The 18048-nt window shown below is 67.4% G+C and overlaps 1 protein-coding gene across 2 annotated transcripts; it reads right to left on the bottom strand.

Moving 5' to 3' along the window:
* Positions 1 to 70: 70 nt before the first annotated feature.
* ECEL1 (endothelin converting enzyme like 1) lies at positions 71 to 11798 on the bottom strand. 2 transcript variants are annotated; one of them, XM_067301730.1, is made up of 18 exons: positions 11751 to 11798; positions 9577 to 10462; positions 6904 to 6972; positions 6619 to 6729; positions 5983 to 6075; positions 5455 to 5579; positions 4519 to 4741; positions 4149 to 4247; positions 3943 to 4017; positions 3272 to 3375; positions 3003 to 3061; positions 2770 to 2821; positions 2538 to 2605; positions 2318 to 2442; positions 1961 to 2026; positions 1716 to 1811; positions 1272 to 1348; positions 71 to 967 (listed from the first exon to the last, which is right to left on the bottom strand). In XM_067301730.1, exons 2-18 carry the CDS (start codon positions 10318 to 10320, stop codon positions 868 to 870), a joined length of 2286 nt encoding a protein of 761 aa, XP_067157831.1. In that variant the 5' UTR covers positions 10321 to 10462; positions 11751 to 11798; the 3' UTR covers positions 71 to 867. The 2 variants fall into 2 exon arrangements, with proteins under 2 accessions (XP_067157831.1, XP_067157832.1); XM_067301731.1 differs by lacking the exon at positions 6619 to 6729.
* Positions 11799 to 18048: the final 6250 nt, after the last annotated feature.

Raw genomic sequence — 18048 nt, 5'->3', positions numbered from 1 at the left:
GGAGCGCGGGCCCACGGCATCGCGCGGGCACGGGGGCTGCTGCCGCACGGATGGGGCATCGTGCCATTTCCACGTGTGTCTCTCCGTCACGCACAACCAGGTATGAGCGCTGCCCGCCACCTGGGCCCCCTGCCCCACGCAGTACCCGGGCACTGCCCCGGCCGCCCACCCTGTACAGCCAGTGCTTTATTGACCAGAAACAGCAGCGAAAAATACAGCGCGCATCCGTGTGCAAGCGCCACGGCCCCTCCCCCCGGCTCCCCACGCTCCGGGGCAGGCTGGCGTCGCCCCGGCCCGAAGCCCTGCCGGACTGTGCCCAGCCTGGGCGGGAGGGCTGCTCAGGGGGCAGGACGGGGCTGGCAGGGGGGTTTCCCCGGGGAGGAGAGCTGGGCAGAGGGTGGGGGGGGCCTTTGGCACCGGGCGGCCCCAAGGAGTCTGGTACCTGCGCCAACCGGGGAGGACCGCGGTGCTGAGCCCAGAGCTGTGCCGGACGCTTTAGGGCCTGAAAAAGGGTCTGGGGTGGGCGGACGGAAAAGGGGGTGCCCGGGGGTGTCCTGCCTCTGCCCCAGTCCTCCATGGGGACTCCAGGACGCAGCCCCCTCCTGCACCATCCTTGGGTACCGGGTGGGAAGGGAGCGGGCAGGAGGTGGATGGCTCTGGGAGGAGCTGGCACCAACCCCAAGTGCCTCCCTCTGCCTCCATCCAGCCTCTCTCCGGGGCAGCGACCCCCTGCGTCACCCAGGGGTGCCCCCTTTGCCCGTAAAGCAGGAGGGAGGGCAGGCACAGGGGACGGGGAGGGGAGCGGGCGCAGGGTGGCACTCGGGCACGGACGGCGGGGGGGATGCCAGCCCGCCGGGGGTTTCCTCCTCACCACACCGAGCACTTGTGAGCTGGGTTCATGGGCGAGTTCTTGGGGCAGTGGAAAACCCGGCCGAACTCCTCGAACTGCGAGACGCTGCCCAGGACCCTGCCGGGAGATGGAGAGGGGGCACTCAGAGCTGGGCACCCCCAGACCCAGCCCTGCCGCTGCCACGCGCCCAGCCCTGGGGAGGAGGTGCCCCGGTGCCGTCCCCATCCCACCCGCCTCCCCCTTACCCAGCTGTGCGCCTTCCCGCTCGCCTCCCAAGCCCCCTGCCCCAGCGATGCCCACCCCACGCTTGCAGGCTTAACCCTTTCCTGCTCTCCCCAGCACCCAAAAAAGGGGGCAAGTCACCACCACCACCCCCAGTTCGCAGCAACACGTGCTTTGCCCGCGTTTCGGGGCCGGGTACCTGTAGTGCTCTGGGGCGTGCTTGTCCGTCAGCACCTGCAGGTAGATGGACTGGGATCGCCTCTTGATGCACCAGTTCTGCAGGGGAGGAAAGGCCCCGGGGGGGTGAGCCAGCCGGGGGCGCCCGATGGGGTATGCCAGCCCTGCCGGCTGCCAGGGAATTAGGGCAAGACCCCCCCCCCCCCCCCGGTTGTGCTTGTTATTGTAGGGTCTCCTGTGAGCTCAGGGGCTGCATGTGGTTGGTGTAGATGGGCTGGGAGAGCACGGGGGCGTTTGTTATTGTGAGGTCTCCTGGGGGGGTGGGCTGCTGTGCCCGCGGGACCCAGGGCACCAGTGTCCCCGTGCCATCTCCCGTGGGGCTGATGGCCACCTGCAGGACGCCTGCCCCCCACCCCAGCGCATGCTGTGTGCATGCCCCCCCCCCCCACCCCGGGTGCAGGCTCACCTGGGCGAAGGCGATGAAGAAGAGCTGGTCATGGGTGTATTTCAGGTGGTGCAGGGGGTGCTCGGGGCCATGCTCCCGCACCCACTTCTGGTAGGCCTGGAGAGCAAGGGCACGGCATGGGCACCACCCCAAACCTGCCTCCAGCCCCCTACGCCCCCACCGGCAGGATCAGGCCTGCTCCCCCAGCAGGGAGCAGCCCCATGGCTCTGGCAAGGCCGTGCCACCCCAAGGGGGGGAGGACTTACATAGTAGGCGAGTTTGAGCCCCCCCATGTCAGCGATGTTCTCCCCCAGCGTGTGTTTGCCATTCACCTGCCAGGAGAGCAGAGACACGGGGTGAGCAGAGATGGCCCGGGCCAGGCACTGCCCCCCCCCTCACCACACCAGCACCAAGGCAGTGCCTTGGTTTTCCCTGTCCAGGGGCCCAAGGAATTTCCTGGCTGAGGTGTGATGAGTTGTTGGGTCTCAGAGCTGGGCACAAGCATGCTCTCTTTGTGGGCACCTGGCTCTAGGAGGGAGCGAGCCCTCTGCAGTGGGGACCCCCAAAGTGGGGCAGTGTGCCCGGGCAGTGCCTGGCAGGCGAGGGGGGGGGGGGGGTCTCACCCGCTGGTTGTAGACGGTGAAGTTGTCGTAGAGATTGACAATGCACTGTGCCTTCTTCAGGAACTTGCTGTACGATGTCTCCGTCCACCAGTGCACCAGGTTCCCATGCCGGTCATACTGTCCCCCTGCCAAGGCAACCATCACCACGGGTCATGCCAAGGGACCCAGGGGTCCTGCCACCCACCTCCTGCCCCAGGACAGGGTGGGGGAGGTCACTCACCCCAGTCATCATAGCCATGGGTCAGCTCATGCCCGATGATGGTGCCAATCCCACCATAGTTCAACGACCTGTTGGCAGTGGGGAGAGCTGAGACAGTGGAGGGCATGGTGCTGGCAGTGCCCCCAGGATGGTGTGTCTTCCCCACCAGCCCCAAACTCTGCCCCGGTTCCCCCAGCCCCACACCCTGCCCTGGCACCCCCCACCCGTGCCCCTGCCCCAGCCCCGTACTCACTGCGGGAATTCGGGGTCATAGAGGGTCGGCTGCAGGATGCCAGCAGGGAATACTGGGGACACAGGAGAGCATTGCAGGGAGGGGGAACCCTGTGCTGTGCCCACCCCCGCTGCCCTCCTCCCTGCCCCACAGTCGGGGCCCCCACACCTCCCTCCCGCAGGGGGGCTGAGCCCAGCTGGCCGGTGGCCCCTGTGCCAGGCCCCAGGCTGGCACGGCTGGGGGCAATGCCTTACCCATCTGGTTCTTGTTGGGCAGGTAGTAGGCGTTCAGCGCCTGGGGGGGCAGCAGCCACCTGCAAGGAGAAACAGGTGCCGGGCTGTGCAGGCACCCAGGTGTGCGGGAAATGCCACCCCTGGCATAGCTGGGGAGTTTGCACTATGTCCTCCTGTGTACACCCCGCGTGGTGCTGCTCTGTGGGCACCAGCCGTGTGGGCATCGGTGGGGCTGTGCCGTGCCCCGTGTCTTTGACACCCACATCCCCCCCGGGCGCAGTGATACCCACGCAGACTTGTCCACCTCCTGCCGGATCTTCTTCACCGAGAGCTTGATGCCGAAGGCAATGCTGTTCAGGATGTTCTTGAAATAGGTCTTCTCGTCCACCTCGAACTGCGGGGATGCAGGGCACAACCCTGTCAGGGGGACCCTCCTGTCCCTAAGCTCTTGGGTGTAGGGAGCAGGGCTGGGGTGCCCCCCCCCCTCCCAGATTTGAGGACAGGATGTGGGGTTGTGGCCATGGGCTGCACATGGCACACGTGTGTGTGTTCCCTGTCCCTGGAGGGGAGTGTCCATGCACCATGTGCATGGGCATGTCCCCACGCCACTGTCCTCCACAGTGGTGCCCTCATGGGCTGCTACATCTCCACTGCCTCCCTGGGGTCCCTTGGCCACACAGGGGTAGGGCCACCCTAGCCCTATGGTGAGGATGGGGCTGAGCCCTGGGTGTGGGGAAGGGGCTTCAGCTCGGACCGCAGGACAGCATGACACTGCCCATGTGGCCGTGGCCATGCAGGAGGTGGGCATGGTGAGCTAGTGGGGAATGGCTTGTTTAGGGGCAGAGCCTCCCCATCCTGGTTGCCCTGGGTCCCACAGCTGCACTGCACCAAAGCAGACATGGGGCCCATCTACCCCCCGCCATGTGCCCATGCCCCCACATGACCCTGGGCCACCCCTTGCCTCATACTCCTTGTCGATGGCCTCCGGCGTCAGCAGGAAATCAGGGTAGCCGATCATCACCATCATGTACTGGAGCTGCGGGGAGAGCAGGCAGCTGGGTTGTGACCCCCAACCCTGGTGTCCCAGAGCTGGGAGAGCAAGGGCAGGGGTATGTGCTCGTGGCTGAGGCACAAGGGGCCTCCGTGTGCCCTGCCCGCGGCTGGTACCTTGGCCCTGGCCGCTCTGCGTGTCTCCTCATCCATCCAGTCCAGCTCATCCAGGCGCTGGTTCAGGATGTACTTGATGTCCTCCACCAGCTGCTGCACCTATGGCAGGACCCATGGCAGGTCACCATGGGCGCAGCCACAGCATCTTTGCCACCTATCACTCCCATGCCCACAGCCAGGTCACTGCCACGGTGTCTGGGGGTGCCTGCTGACATCGCTGGAGGGCATTGCCCTGAGCAAGTCACCCCTGGCCCCAAGGGGGGACGCAAGCCCAAGCATTCATGGCGTGCCAGCCCCCTTGGGGTGCCGAATGGCAGTGGCCTCCTTGGTGAGGGAACATGGCTCCATGCCCATGGGCAGCACCACCTACCTTGGCCTTGCTGGCAGAGGAAAAGTATTCCTCGACGAAGAGGGCGCCCAGGGCCATGCCGAAGTGCTTATTGGCCTGGCTCAGGCAGATCTTGCCCCGCTCAAGCTGCTTCTCATTGCCCTCCATCTCCTTGGAGAGCTCGTGGATGGCGTCGCGGAAAGGCGTCGAGAGGTGCTCGCTCAGCACCACCACGATGCGCCACAGCATGTAGTTGTGCAGGATCCTGGCCAGGGGGGGCAGAATCAGGCCCCCTTGGCTAGGCACCTTGGCAGGCATGCAGACACTGCATGGGGAGTGTGTGCCGGGGAGCACATCACCCAGCCCCACTGCTTGGGGCCCAGGGAGGCCACGGGGGTGGCCATGTCCCGTGGGTGCCCAGGAACAGATTGGCACCATGTATCTCCCCACAGCAGGCACCACTGTGTGATGAGTCTGGTGATCAGCAGCATGGGGGGGTTTTGGCAGGCAGCTGGGCATTACCAGGCTGCCATGGGGCTCGTGATGGTCCCTATGCCAGGAGCTTTCCTGGAGTCCCCAAGCCAGGTCTGGCCTCCCTGGGATGGGGGTGATGAGGGGACCAGTCAGACCCCCCCCCCCCCCCAAGTCTCCCCATTGCCACCTCCCTGCCAGGTTGAACAAGGTGCTACCCCACAACCCTCCCCACCCCATGGCCTGAAGTAGGGAGACCCCAAATATTGGGGTAAAGCAGCCCCAGTGCCAGTCTTGTGCCCAGGGCTGTCCATAAGTGGTGGTGGGGTCCATACAACACAGGCATTTGGGGCACAGCCTGGCACCTGGAGGGGACATGCAAGGGGGGGGTTATTGCTGAGCCAGGGCAAGAGGCTGCCTTCTGCGGGTCCCACAGCCAGGCACGGTGATGTCAGCAGTCCCAGTGTGCGGTCACCCCGGGGCACAGGGGGTATCAGTGCCCCTCACCTGCTGGGTGTCACACGGATGAGGTCGGACACCTTGTGCATGTAGTCGGTGGCCAGCAGCACCACCTCCTCGTCCTCCGAGAAGTTGTCATGGAAGATGCGGTCCAGCAAGCGCTTCCACTTGAGCTGGCAGGATGGGTGAGGGGCACTGTCAGCACAGGCATGGGGACACCCTCCCCCTCGCATGTCACCCCCAGCAAGACCACTCTGGACTTTCCAGCCTCCCACCACCCCTTCCCCCAGGAGCAAAGCCTGGGCCTCAAATTGCCCCCTGGCACTCAGGAAAGCGTGGGATGGATTTTCGGCCCTCCAGAGCAGACTGATGGGGGGGCAGCTGGGGCAGAGGGGGCATTTCTGGGGGGCACCGAGGTATTGGGTTGGGGGTTGTGCTGTGTTACTCAGGCTACGGGGCACCACTGGGGCCGCAGGATTGGCAGTAGGGAGGGACATGGGGTGGGTACAGGGGCAGCGGTGGGGTATGGGGCAGGCAGGGGATGTGGGGTGGCAGGGTGGGTGCAGGAGTGCTCACAGTGGGGGTGATGCGCTGCAGCTCGCCCAGGGTCACTTTGTGGTACATGGTGCTGACGTCCCTCCGCACATCATCGTACTCGGACACCGTGATCTGCACAGGGTGGGCATGGTCATCACCGCTGTGCAACCAGGGGAGGCACAGCTCTGGGGCAAAAGGGGCTGCTGACCCACATCCCTCCCAGCTCACTGCCCCATGCCCTCCCTGTGCTGCCAGCGGTGCCCCAAAAGCTAGGGCTGGGGTCCCCAAGGGCTGGGCATGGGGGGGGTCCCCTAGGAGCTGAGGTCCCTGAGGGCTAGGCTGGGGTTCCCCAAGGGCTGGGTGTGGGGGTCCCTAAAGGGCTGGGCATGGGGGTTCCCAATGATGGTTGTCCCTGATGACTGGATATGGGGGGTCTCCAGGGGCTGGGGTCCCCAAGGGCTGGGTATGAGGGTCTCCAAAGGACTGAGGTGGTTGCCTCAAGGGCTAGGCATGGGGATCCCCAAGGGATGGAGTAGGGGGTCCCCTCCCTAGGGCATGGGGGTCCTCAGGGGGCTGGAGTGGGTGCTCCAAGAGCTGGGACTGGGGTCCCCAAGGGACAGGGGTCCCCAAGGGCTGGGCAGAGGCACCCAAAGCCCGGGGGGGCCCCCGCCTCACGTTGGCGAGGTGCTGCTCCAGCTGGAGGATCTCCTGGGCCTTTTGCTCCACGTGCTCAGCCCCCAGGAGGGTGAGCAGCCTCTCCATGAACACCCGGTACGCCGCCAGGATCTGCGCCAACGGAGGGGGCCAGTGAGTGCCACCCCACATCGCCCGGCAGGCACCCCGGCCCCTCGGCATCACCGCGGGTGCTGCCACAAGCTGACAGCAGGGTGCCCTCTGGCAGCCCCCTGCGCTGGGTGCCCAGGCCCTCGCCGAGCCTTGGTGCCCCCATGCCCATCTCACCTTCTCGCTCTCCTCATCCTGCCCCAGATACAGGGTCCGTTCGGGCAGCGTCAGCCCATCCTGGTCGATCTGTGGGGGGAGACAGGGGCAGCGGGTGAGCAGAGCCCCGGGGCAGGGGCTGGGGCACCCCAGGGTGGGGGCCGTGCTGGGCAAGGCGCTGGGTTATTGCAGGGCTGCACAGAGCAGAGACCCCAAAATAACACCCTGGGGACCCCCCCCCCCCATAGCACAAGAGCACCCCTGGGTGCCTCCTCCCCAGCACAGACACCAGTGGGCCCCAGCTCCCCTAACCCCCACTGTGGGCCTGTGGTCGCCCCCCTCCTGGTCACCAAGGGTGCAGGAAGCAATTGGATAATGGCAGCGAGACTCAAGGCCACCATCGGGGTGGGCAGCCTCCCGCGTACCCCCAGCAGCGCCCCCAGCCCTGTAATTCAGGGTGCCATGGGGTGGTGGCACCATGGGTCAGCCCCAGGCATGAGTGGGCTGTTGCCCCCGTGCCTCAGTTTCCTTCCTGCTAGATGGTGCTGCAGCCATGAGGGGCAGCTTGCACCGGGCTTGGCGAGCTGGGCGCTCCAAGTGGCCTGCCCCACGCCTGCCCCACGGCCTGCCCCTGCCCCACGCCTGCCCCATGGTCTGCTCCCTGCCTGCCCCTTGGGGATCCCGTGGGGAGCAGCAGGGATGAGCCACAGCGCACAGGCACACACCCCTCCACCGTTCACACTCCCTGCACACACATCTTTATTGCACATGTGCGCACACATGCACGCGCACACACACACACACACACACACACACACACACACACACACACACCCTGCTGTCACCTAGCCACGGGCACACTATCACATACCCGCGCCTGAACACACATGCACACACACACACTGTATCTCACACACACACCCGAGCCATGAAGCACACCCCCGGTAACATGCATGCACACACACCTGTGCCTTCTCACACCCCCGTCACACCTGTACACGCAGACGTACCGCCTGCCTTACACCCTCTCCATGCACACACGCACGCACACGTTTTCTCTCTGGTCCTCACCGCTCTCCCCCCCACACTAGCACACCCCACCATTCACGCACACGAACGCACACGTCGCACCCTCGGCACATGCCTGCACACACAGAGCCCGTCTCACACCCCAACGCGTGCACGCACACGCGCACACAGGCGCGTGCACACACCCCCCCATCTCACGCACACCCCTTCTCACACGCACATACACAACCCGTCACACTCATCTCTCTCGCACACAAAACCTCGCTGTCACACCCATCTCGTACCCCCCACACGCCCGATCACACCCATCTCACACCTGCTCGCTCCCGATCGCACCCCACCGTACACACAAAACCTTTCTCCTTGACACGTGCTCCCTCTAGCGTACACACACCCACACACCCATGGCACCCTTTCTCCTTCCCACCCCCCGCGCGCGCACACACACACCCCCGTCACACACACACACACACACACACACACACACACACACACACACCCCTCAGCCCCCCCCCCCACAGGCTCACAGGGAACGGGGGGGCACAGGGTGCCCCAGCTGTGCCCGCTGCCGTGTCCCCTCCATGCCCACCACCGTGTCCCCACTGTGCCATCACCATGTCCCTGCTGTGCCCACAGTTGTGCCTTCACCATGTCCCCACCATGTCCCCCACCATGTCCCCACCGTGCCTGCCACTGTGTCCCTGCCATGCCATCACTGTGTCCCCACCGTGTGCACTGCCGTGTCCCTGATGTGCCATCACTGTGTCCCTGCTGTGCCCATCACTGTGTCCCTGCCATGCCATTGCTGGGCCCCTGACATGTCATCACTGTGCCCCTGCCATGCCCCCGCCATGCCCACCATGGTGCCATCATTGTGTCCCTACTGTGCCCCCGCTGTGCCCACTGCTGTACTCCAGCTGAGACCACCACCATGGCCCCCCCCGTGCCCACCGCTGTCATGTCTCTGCTGTGCCCCCATCACATCCATCACCATGCCCCCGCTGCGCCCACTGCTGCACCCACCATCATGTCCCTGCTGTGTCCCCACTGTGCCCCTGCTGCAGCCACCAGGGTGCCCCCCCCCCCGGTGCTCCTGTGCCCACGGAGGGTGCCTGCCGCTCAGCCACCCAGACAAAGCCCATTCGTGCCCCCGGCCGCACTGTGGGGCAAGGGATGAGGTCTGGCAGCAGTGGGGAAGGCTGGCAAAGCCACGGGGAAACTCCCTGGTGTGGCACTGGGCTTGCCCCCCCCCCCCCGGGTGCAGGTGACCACCGGGATGCCAGGGTGAGGGGTGCAGTTGCAGGGCACTCAGTGGGACTCAGGGACAGGGTTTTCCCACCAGCACTGAGGTGGGCAGCACCGCTCCGTTCCATACATCCCCTTGCCTGCATCCTCCCCCCGCCCATCCGAGAGGTGACAACCTGCCCCGGCACAGCACCCTGCTGCCCGCACCGGGGCAGCCTGGCTTTGGGGGCGGGTCCCATGGTGAAGATGGGGGGCACCAGCTCCAGACAGTGGCACAGGACACCTCAGGCTGTCCCCACCCCGTGCCACCCATGGCGAGGATGGCAGCAGTGCCAGCCGTGTAGGTGCAGGCAGGTGACCCGGAGGGGCACCAGTCCTGGTGGGAGCCCCTGCAATGAGCAGGATGCTGATGTCCCTCACCCGGATGACGTAGCGTGAAGTGTTCCTGTCGTCCAGGCTGACGGTGAGCGAGAAGAGCACCGCGGCGCTGTAGACCCCCTGCGTCTTGTAGAGCAGCTCGTTGAGGTCGCCGCGGCCCGGCGTGGCGTCCCAGCCACCGCACTCCCCGATCACCTCCAGCATGGGCCGCGGGCCCAGCCGGTCGATCTCAGCCCGGTCCAGGCATGAGCGGAAAAACTCCTTGACTTTCCTCTCGGCCGAGGCACGGGCACGCCGCCGCACCGGGCGGCTCAGCAGCGCCCGCAGCTTGGCCTCGTTCTGCTCCGCGATGGCCCCGATGGTGCCATACACCAGCTTGTCCTCAGGGATGCCGTGCCGCCGGAGCCACCCGCCACAAGCGAAGGAATAGAAATCCTGGCACGGGTCGATGGTGGCATCCATGTTGGCGCTGAGGAACCGGGACGCCCGCAAGAAGGCCTTCTTCTCCTGGCAGCCCTCCAGGCAGTAGCTGTCCCCTTCGGCCGCCAGGTATTTGAGGACCAGCATGCACGTCAAGATGACGCAGAGCCCTGCAGCGAACACCAGCCCCGAGAGGAGGCAGATCTCCCGGCGGCTCCAGCGCGGCAGCCCCCCGCGGCGCTTCTTGGCCCCGGTGCCCAGCTGGAGGGCGAAGCCGTTGGGCAGGGTGCCACTCTGGTACTTGCTCATGTACTTCACCTCCTGAAACTCATCGTAGTGGGCCGTCAGCGAGTAGGTCTTCTCCATGGCTGGGCGCCGGGGCTCGCCGTGAGCAGCGCCGGGGGGCTCAGGACAGGCGGGGGGCAGGCACAGGTGCCCTGCAGTTCATGCTGGAGCCATGCCTGCTCTGAGGAGGTGGTGGACGGTGTCCGGGTGAGTCAGGAAGCTCCTGGAAAAGGCAGATGATGTGATTTAGGGGTGTTTTGGGAGGAGCAAGAAGGAGATATTGCTGCTCGCCGTCATCACCGCCTGCATCCCAGTCCCTGCCTGTACACCCTGCTGGTGGCACTGGGACTGGCTGCGGTGCCAGGAGCTCAGTGGCAGCCCTCTCCCCCAGCTGCGTCTTTGCCAGCCCCACCAGTGCCCAGGGCAGGCTCCCACCTGCCCAGTCCCAGCTGGGTTTCACCCCCTGGCACAGCACCATCCCAGCACACCCACCCTGGGGTGCCCAGGAGAGCACCTGCTCTGGGGTGGTCCAGAGAGCCAAGTCCCACACCCTTTCCGAAGTCGGGGGGGGGGGGGGGACAGAGCTCCCAGCACCTCTGGATGGGGGTATGGGGAGGGGGGGAGCAGCTTGGGGAAGGGGGGCTATCGGGGAGTTTGAGTGGGAGGGCATTGTGTCGTGTTGGATCGGGGCGTGCTGTGCAGGGTTTTGTTGTGTAGCGCCGGGTTGCGTTGCGACGCGATGCGTGGCATTGTGTTGCATTGTGCTGTGTTGCATTTTGTTGCGTTGGGTTGGGTTCCTTGGGTTGCGTTGTGTTGGGTCGCGTTGTGCTGGGTTGGGGCGTGTTGCATTGCTTGGTGCCAAATTGGGTTGCATTGTGCTGCATGTGTGCAAAGTTAACTCCAGCCCAGGGGACCCCCCCACCCCACCCCGACCCTAGGGCCATCTCATAGCAACCCCTCCCCACTCCCCCACCCTCCCTCCAGAAGCTGGTGCCGGCTGCAGCGGGAGCTGGTTTCTGGCAGAAGTGCCATGCCGGGGGGGGGGGGGGGGGGGGGGGGAGGGTGTCTGCCTATGGGGAAGCAGGAGCAGGGGGGAATAGGCGGATTCAGGGGGGGGGGCTTCAAAAGGGGACCCCAGACCCTGCTCAGCGACGCCCTTGGAAGCTGCTGGATTTGGCGGTGGGGGAGGACGCGCCGGGGACACAGAGTCGCGGGGGCGGGGGGGCGGGGACAGCCGGTACCCCCGTAGCGGGGCCCCCCAAACCGGGCCACGGCGGAGCCCCGCGCCCCCGCTCCCTCCGCAACTTGGGCAAAGTTGTGTCGCCGCCGCCGCCGCCGCCGCCGCCGCCGCTGCTGCCGGGCTGCGCCGCGCCGGGAGGAGCCCGCTGCGGCGATACCGGAAAGTTTGCGGGCCGGCAACGGGCACGGCGCGGCGGGCCAGGGGCCGCGGGGGTGCTCGGGGGGGCTGCCGGGGTGCTCGGGGGGGCTGCCGGGGTGCTCGGGGTGCTCACCGGGATGCTCGTCGGCGCTCGAGGGATGCTCAGCGGGAAGCTCGGGGGCTGCTCCCCGGGCTGCTCAGCGGGATGCTCCCCGGGATGCTCCCCGGGATGCTCGGGGGATGCTCAGCGGGAAGCTCGGGGGATGCTGCGGGGGGCGCTCCCCGGGATGCTCGGGCAGAGCTCCCCGGGCTGCTGCCCGGGCTGCTCGGGGGCTGCTCGGGGGCTGCTGCCCGGGCTGCTCCCCAGGATCCCCGAGGGTGCTCGGGGGTCGCTCGCCCAGTTGCTCCCCGAGCTCCTCGGGGGAGGCTGCCGGGCTGCTCGGGGGTGCCGCCCGGGAGGCGGCCGGGCAGCTCGGGGGGTGCCGCCCGGGAGGCGGCCCGGGGGTGCTCGGGGGTGCTCACCGCGTCGCTCGGGGTGCTCGGCAGGCTGCCCGGGGAGCTGGCGGGCCGGCGCGGCGGCGCCCGTCCGGCTGCGCGCCCCGCGCTCGGCTCCGCGCCCCGCACCGCGGCTGGCGGAGCGGCGGGGCCGGAGGGAGGCAGCGGGGCGGGGAGGGGGTGGCGTCTCCAGCCCGGCTCTCCCGCAGGCCGGGCTCCATTAACGAGATTATTATGCAAATGGAGCAGCCCCGTGCCACCGGCAGCCTTACCTCATCCCCGCCGGCGGGGGAGGCAGGGCAGGGGGGTCCCCCGACCCCCCCGCTGCGGGGGCTGCCACGGGGCTGGCGGTGCCACCCCGCCCCGTCCGGGCACCCCGCTGTCGCTCCCGAGCAGCCTGGCACCCAGGCACTCGGGGCACGGCTGGCCCCTGTGCCAGGAGCATCGCGGCTGCTTGGCACCCATCGCCGTGCCCGGGCACCACGGGGGCCCGGCCCGGCCCCGTCCTGCCGGGGTGGGCGCAAGGTGCAGGGTGCCGGGGTTGTGGGGTGGGGAGGAGACAGAGCCCGGGCTGCTCCGGGGGATGGGGTGGGCGGGGGGTGGCGGGGGGGGCATGGGGGGCCTTGGGGAGGGGGACACGCACGCACATACACGCACACACGCGGAGGTCCGGGAATATTAAACTGCATTGCAGATAAATCCCCAACATAAATATCGTGAGCCGCTCTGCCACGGGGGGGCCCAGCAAGGAGATTTATAACCCATCAATTCCCACCGCCCGCGGCAGCCCCGTGCAGCAGCCGCGTATCCCCCGGCCCTTCTCGGCCATCCCGCTTGCCATGCTCGCGGGTGCCCTGCCGTGCTTGCCCGCCTCGCCTGCACAGCCCCAGGTGCCTCGGCGGGTGCTCTGTGTTTTCCTGGGTGCTGGGGTGAGCGCCCTGTGCTGGGGCAGGGGTGCTGTGCCACGCGGGGCACGGGGAGCCCCCCAGCACGGTGACGGGTGGCTCAGCTAGTGCACGCCCGGCTGTGCCCTGCCTGCTCCCGTGGGCCCAGCCCTCGCAGCCTGGGGGGGCTCGGGCTGCACTCGCCAGTGGCCAAGGTGCCACCTCACAAGGTGGCACAGCCTGGGCAAGGCGCTGACTGCTGCACTGGGACACGCACACGCTCCGACACCCGCCACCGCAGCACGACACACGCACGTGCTGACCCACCCCAGCGTGCACACACGTACATCAACACCCATAGGCGGCCACGCGTGCTGAGCGCCGAGACACCCCGACACCGCCGCGCACACACGAGCTCCAGCAGGCCCTGGCGCACACTGCCACCAACACCGTCATGCTCGCACCCGCTCTGACACACTCGTTCTCACACTGCCACGCTCACATGGCCCCTCGGCACCCGCACCAACGCTTCTCCGTGGGGCGCCTGCCTGCCGCACCGCCCGCTCGGGGCTCTGCGAACCCCGCGGAGGGACACCCCAGCGTAGGCACCCCGACCAGCTGGGCATCACCGAGGACCCAGCCCCGGGGGGGGGGGGGGGCCCTGGTGGATGATCGCGGGAGAGGTGGGGGCTGGCGTTATTAACAGCCCTAGGTATTGCTCGAGCAGGGCTGTAAAAATTAAAGGCGTGTGGATATAAAAAAACGGATAAATCTGTGCCGGCCGCAGAGCGCTGCGGCATCCCGCTGGGGCTGGCGTCTCGAGGAGCCTGGGCACGGCGGGTGCGAGCTGGGCACCTGCACCCAACTCCCTCTGTTTCCCCCCCCCCCCTTAAATCCCTCACAAGTGCCCCGGGGGGACATGCGGGCAGTGGCAGCCTCTGGACCCGGCACTCTGGAGCCCGGGCACATGGAGAGGAGAGAGGCACGAGGCCGTGGGAAGCGCAGGCTGGAGGAGCACTCAGCCTGGCACGGTGGGCAGGATCCGTGCCACGTGCCCCGGTGCTGGCACACGCGGGTTGGACCCGGCAGCTGGGCTGGTGCAACACCTCCGCAGGTGCCCACCCGGGGCCCTGCACCCCGAGCCCGGAGCAGGGCCTGGCACCGGGCCGTGCCCACCGCAGCACCCACCCCGCTCCACCCTGCCCGTCCCGCGGGCCACCCCGCTGGCAGCCTCATTTTCCCCGAGATTAGCAGCGGCGCAGGAGCCTCCGCACACCGCCAGCAGGTGACAAATAAGATTTTTCCACTCTCCCGAGCACCCGGCATGGGTCTGTCATTGAAAATGCAAAGCAGCGCGGTGCCAACCTCCGCCACCCCCCCCCCCGCCGGCCCCTCGGTGCCAATCCTTTGACCGGCCAACACCCCCCCCCCCCCCCATGGCCACCACCCATCAAACCCATGTAAACCATTTGCTCCCCAGCTGGTGGTGCTGGGCAGAGGAAACGGGTGCCCTCTTGCCCCATATGGCACCAATCAGCACGTTCCCGGGGTTTGCGGGCACCGACGGCCGCCACGCGCGGGGCAGGAGAAGGGGGCAGCGGGTGGGTGCTGGGGCACCCCCCCTGGGTGCCGGTCCAGGCTGACGCTGGGGATTTGCACCCCGCCAGCGCATCCGCCCAGCACCCCACGGCCCGGTCCTCTCCCTCGGGCCTCACCCTCCCAAAGGGCCGAGGTCCTCCCCAAACGCAGCGCCCCGCCGCCCCGCGCCGCCGCAGCCCACCCGGAGCCGGCGGCAGCACCCGCCGCCCCGCGGCCCCCGGCCCGTCTCCCTGCCGGCGCTGCCTTCCCCCTCCGCTATTGTTCCAGGGTTGCCTCTGCCGCTGTCTGCGAAATTAATTCGGAGGTGGAGAGGGAGAATTATGTAAAGTGTGGTTATTCTGGAGCGGCGGGGGAAGCGCGGCTGATGGCAAAGTGCCTTTTTGTGTGTTTAATATGCATTTTTTTTCCAGCGGTGCATTTTCAGGCGGGTAATTTGCTGTCTTTTCAGACCCCGATCAGTATCATTTCTCCGGCAATGACAGCTTTTATTTGCACTGAAATGAATGCTGCGAAATTTCCAAGAAATAGCCAAGTCCCCATTGTCTGCTCGCCCCCGCGGGCCGGGGGCACCCGCCAGCGCCGGCCCCCGCACCCGCCCGGCCGCCCTCTGCCCACGGCCGGCACGGCGGGCAGCGGCTTGGCGGCGGTGCCCACTCGCCTGGGCGCTCCAAGCACACACGCGTGCCGGCTCGCACGCCCTGGGGGTGTGCGTGTGTGTGAGAGTGCACGGCTTGGTGGACACCCCTGGTTCACACACCCCCCCTTGAGCACGGTGTGCAGATGAACACACCACATGCACACGCACACCCCTGAGCACTACGTTACAGTTTAGGAGACTACACACACACTTCATACACGTACACGCAAGCAGCCGTGTGTGTGTGTGTGTGTGTGTGTGTGTGTACTTTCCCTTCCTTGCGCATGGATACCTACACAGAGCCTTGTGCATGCATGCACACCCCTTGTGCAGGTATACACCTCCCCCCGTGCATCCACATACCCCCCCCCTTAATGCACACACACACACACCCCTTGTGCATGTACACACAGACCTTTGCCTGTGCATGCACACACGCAGGTGCACACCCACCCACCCTCCTTGTGGATGCACATCTCCCCTTGTGCATACGTACCCCCCCCTGTGCATACATACCCCCCCCTTGCATGCACACACATGCCCACAACCTTGTTCATGCACACAACACACACCCACACCCACACCCACACCCCATGCCCACCCATCCCCACTCCCCTGGTTGGGGGGGGGGCACACATCATGCCCCCAGTTCAGCTCCCATGACCCAGGACACCCCATGCAGCCCCCCTGGGACCCATCAGCACCCAAGGGGCTGGTCCGGCACAGCCCAGCCTCTGGGGAAACTGAGGCAAGGGCGGGCCAGGCACAGATTGGGGGGCACAAGTCAGTGTGCCCTCACACCAGCCCTTGCCACCTCTCCAGCACCCCCCCGCGCCTGGTACTGACCCCCCCCCCCCAGCCCGTTCGGCACCCGGTGAAGGCCCTGCGGCCCCGCTGCGGGCACCGGTGGGGGGACCCGGCTGTGCCTGCACTGGCAGCCCTGGTGCCCGGCTGGGAAGCACCCGTCGGGGGAGGCACGGGGGGGGCAGACAGGTGGGGGGCACCACACAGGGGAGGGTGGGATGTGGGGGGGAACCGCTGTGTGTGTAGGTGTGCACCGAGTGTGTGTGTGCGCGTGTGTGTGTGCGTGTGTGTGTGTGCAACACTGCATCGCAACGCAACACCCTGCGTGTGCACGGGGCTGCACCCCCCCGGCTGTGCCCCCCTCCTGCCCCGGCCGGGGCTGGCGCAGGCCGTGCGGTGCCCGCGCCTGGCACAGCCAAGGTTAACTCTGCCGGAGCCCGGGCTTTGCGGTGCGGGGAAGCTTTAATTTAATGAAGTGTGAGGCTTTTTATGGGCTTTTAATTACGTGGTGATAATTAACATTATAGGCCGCTGGGTCCCGCTGGTGCCCGGCTGCCCTGTGCCAGCTCCCGCCTGTTTGTAAATAAAATCGCCGGGCTGCGGGCGGGCAGGGTCGGGGCGACGCGTTTCGGCTCGTTGCCCCCTGCACCCGGCCCGGAGGGGGACGGGGGGACATGCTGTGCCAGCAGCGGGGTGCCACCGGCACCAGGCCCCCTCCCCTTGCCCCCTGCCAGGCAGAAACCCCTCCCGAGGGTGGGAATTTGGGCACCGAGACCCGCCCGAGGGGCACAAGGGGACATTAGCACCCCCCCGACCCCCTGCGAGCGGCAGGGATGGAGGGTGCCCCACTATTTCCCTCTGGCAGCACCCGGACGCCTGGGCTCTTCTGCCCCTCTGGATGCCGAGAGCCAGCAGCTGGCGCTGCCGAGCGCCCGGGCTCGGCCCGCGGGGGCGCAGGGGGCCGTCCCCCCTGTCCCCCCCCCCATCCCCGCGGGGCCCCGAGCGCTTCCCTCCCCACGCTGGGGCTAATAGGAAGCGATCCATCACGCAGCGCCCGGGCGCGCTGCCCGCCTGCCAGGCACCTAATAGATTTACCGCCCGTCACCCAGGCAATTTCCTGCCCTCCCCTAATCAATACCGCGGGGCAGGGGGGGCAGCACCCGTGGGCGACAGCAGCCGGGGCGGGGGGGTCCAGGGCATTGCTAGTTCCACCGCTGTCCCCCATGGGGACCCCGCATGGGGGAAGATGCCCAGGGACCCCAGCACCCCAGCTGAGCCAGCCCCTCCCAGCATCGTTTCCCCCCTTTCCCAGCAAGGTGAGGGGCCTGGACCCCCCCCCCCCCCGAGAGGCTCAGACCCCCCGAGGGGCCCGGCAGACTAAGGGCCATGCTGGGCGCCCCCCGGCAGCACACGGGTGGCAGGGAAGGACGGGGGGTGCCATAGCCCGGGGCTGGCGGTGGCAGCACCCAGCTTGCCGCCCCTTGCTCCCCCTCCCCCCAGCCCACCCCCAGGGAGCCCAGGCATCCGGGCTCCCCTCCCCCACCCCTTCCCATTTAATTTTTCCTAATGAAAGGCACCGAGGATGGCAGGGAGCCGGGGCACCAAGGTCGAGGCTGCCTTTAATCAATCCCCGCTGCTGGCAGGGTGCCTGGAGGAGCCGGCGGAGGAGAGGCTGGGGGGCCGCGGGAGGAAAGCGCGGGGGATGCCGGGGGGCGCCCGTGCCCCGCACTGGGGCGGGCGGCGCAGCCTCGGGGTTCCAGCCCTGCTACCCTCTCCCTTCCCAAACTCAGCTAACCCCCCTCCCGGCTCCATGCCCGCATGAGCTTCCTGGCACCGCGAGCGGGCACAACGCCGCCGGTCGCTCCTGCCTGGGTCGCCAGCGCGGCGGTGCTCCCCATCGTCCCCCCCAAAGCTGGCTGGGGTACACCTCCCCTGGCCCAGGGGCTCCAATTGGGAAAGGGATGCACCCAGTGCCTGACCCCCCCCCCCCGGACCCCGCTGTCTCCCACCAG

Source organism: Apteryx mantelli, chromosome 9, assembly GCF_036417845.1.
Source record: "Apteryx mantelli isolate bAptMan1 chromosome 9, bAptMan1.hap1, whole genome shotgun sequence".
Taxonomy (NCBI): domain Eukaryota; kingdom Metazoa; phylum Chordata; class Aves; order Apterygiformes; family Apterygidae; genus Apteryx; species Apteryx mantelli.
The sequence above is the reverse complement of the archived record's forward strand: the minus strand, read 5'-3'. Positions and strand labels throughout refer to the sequence as shown.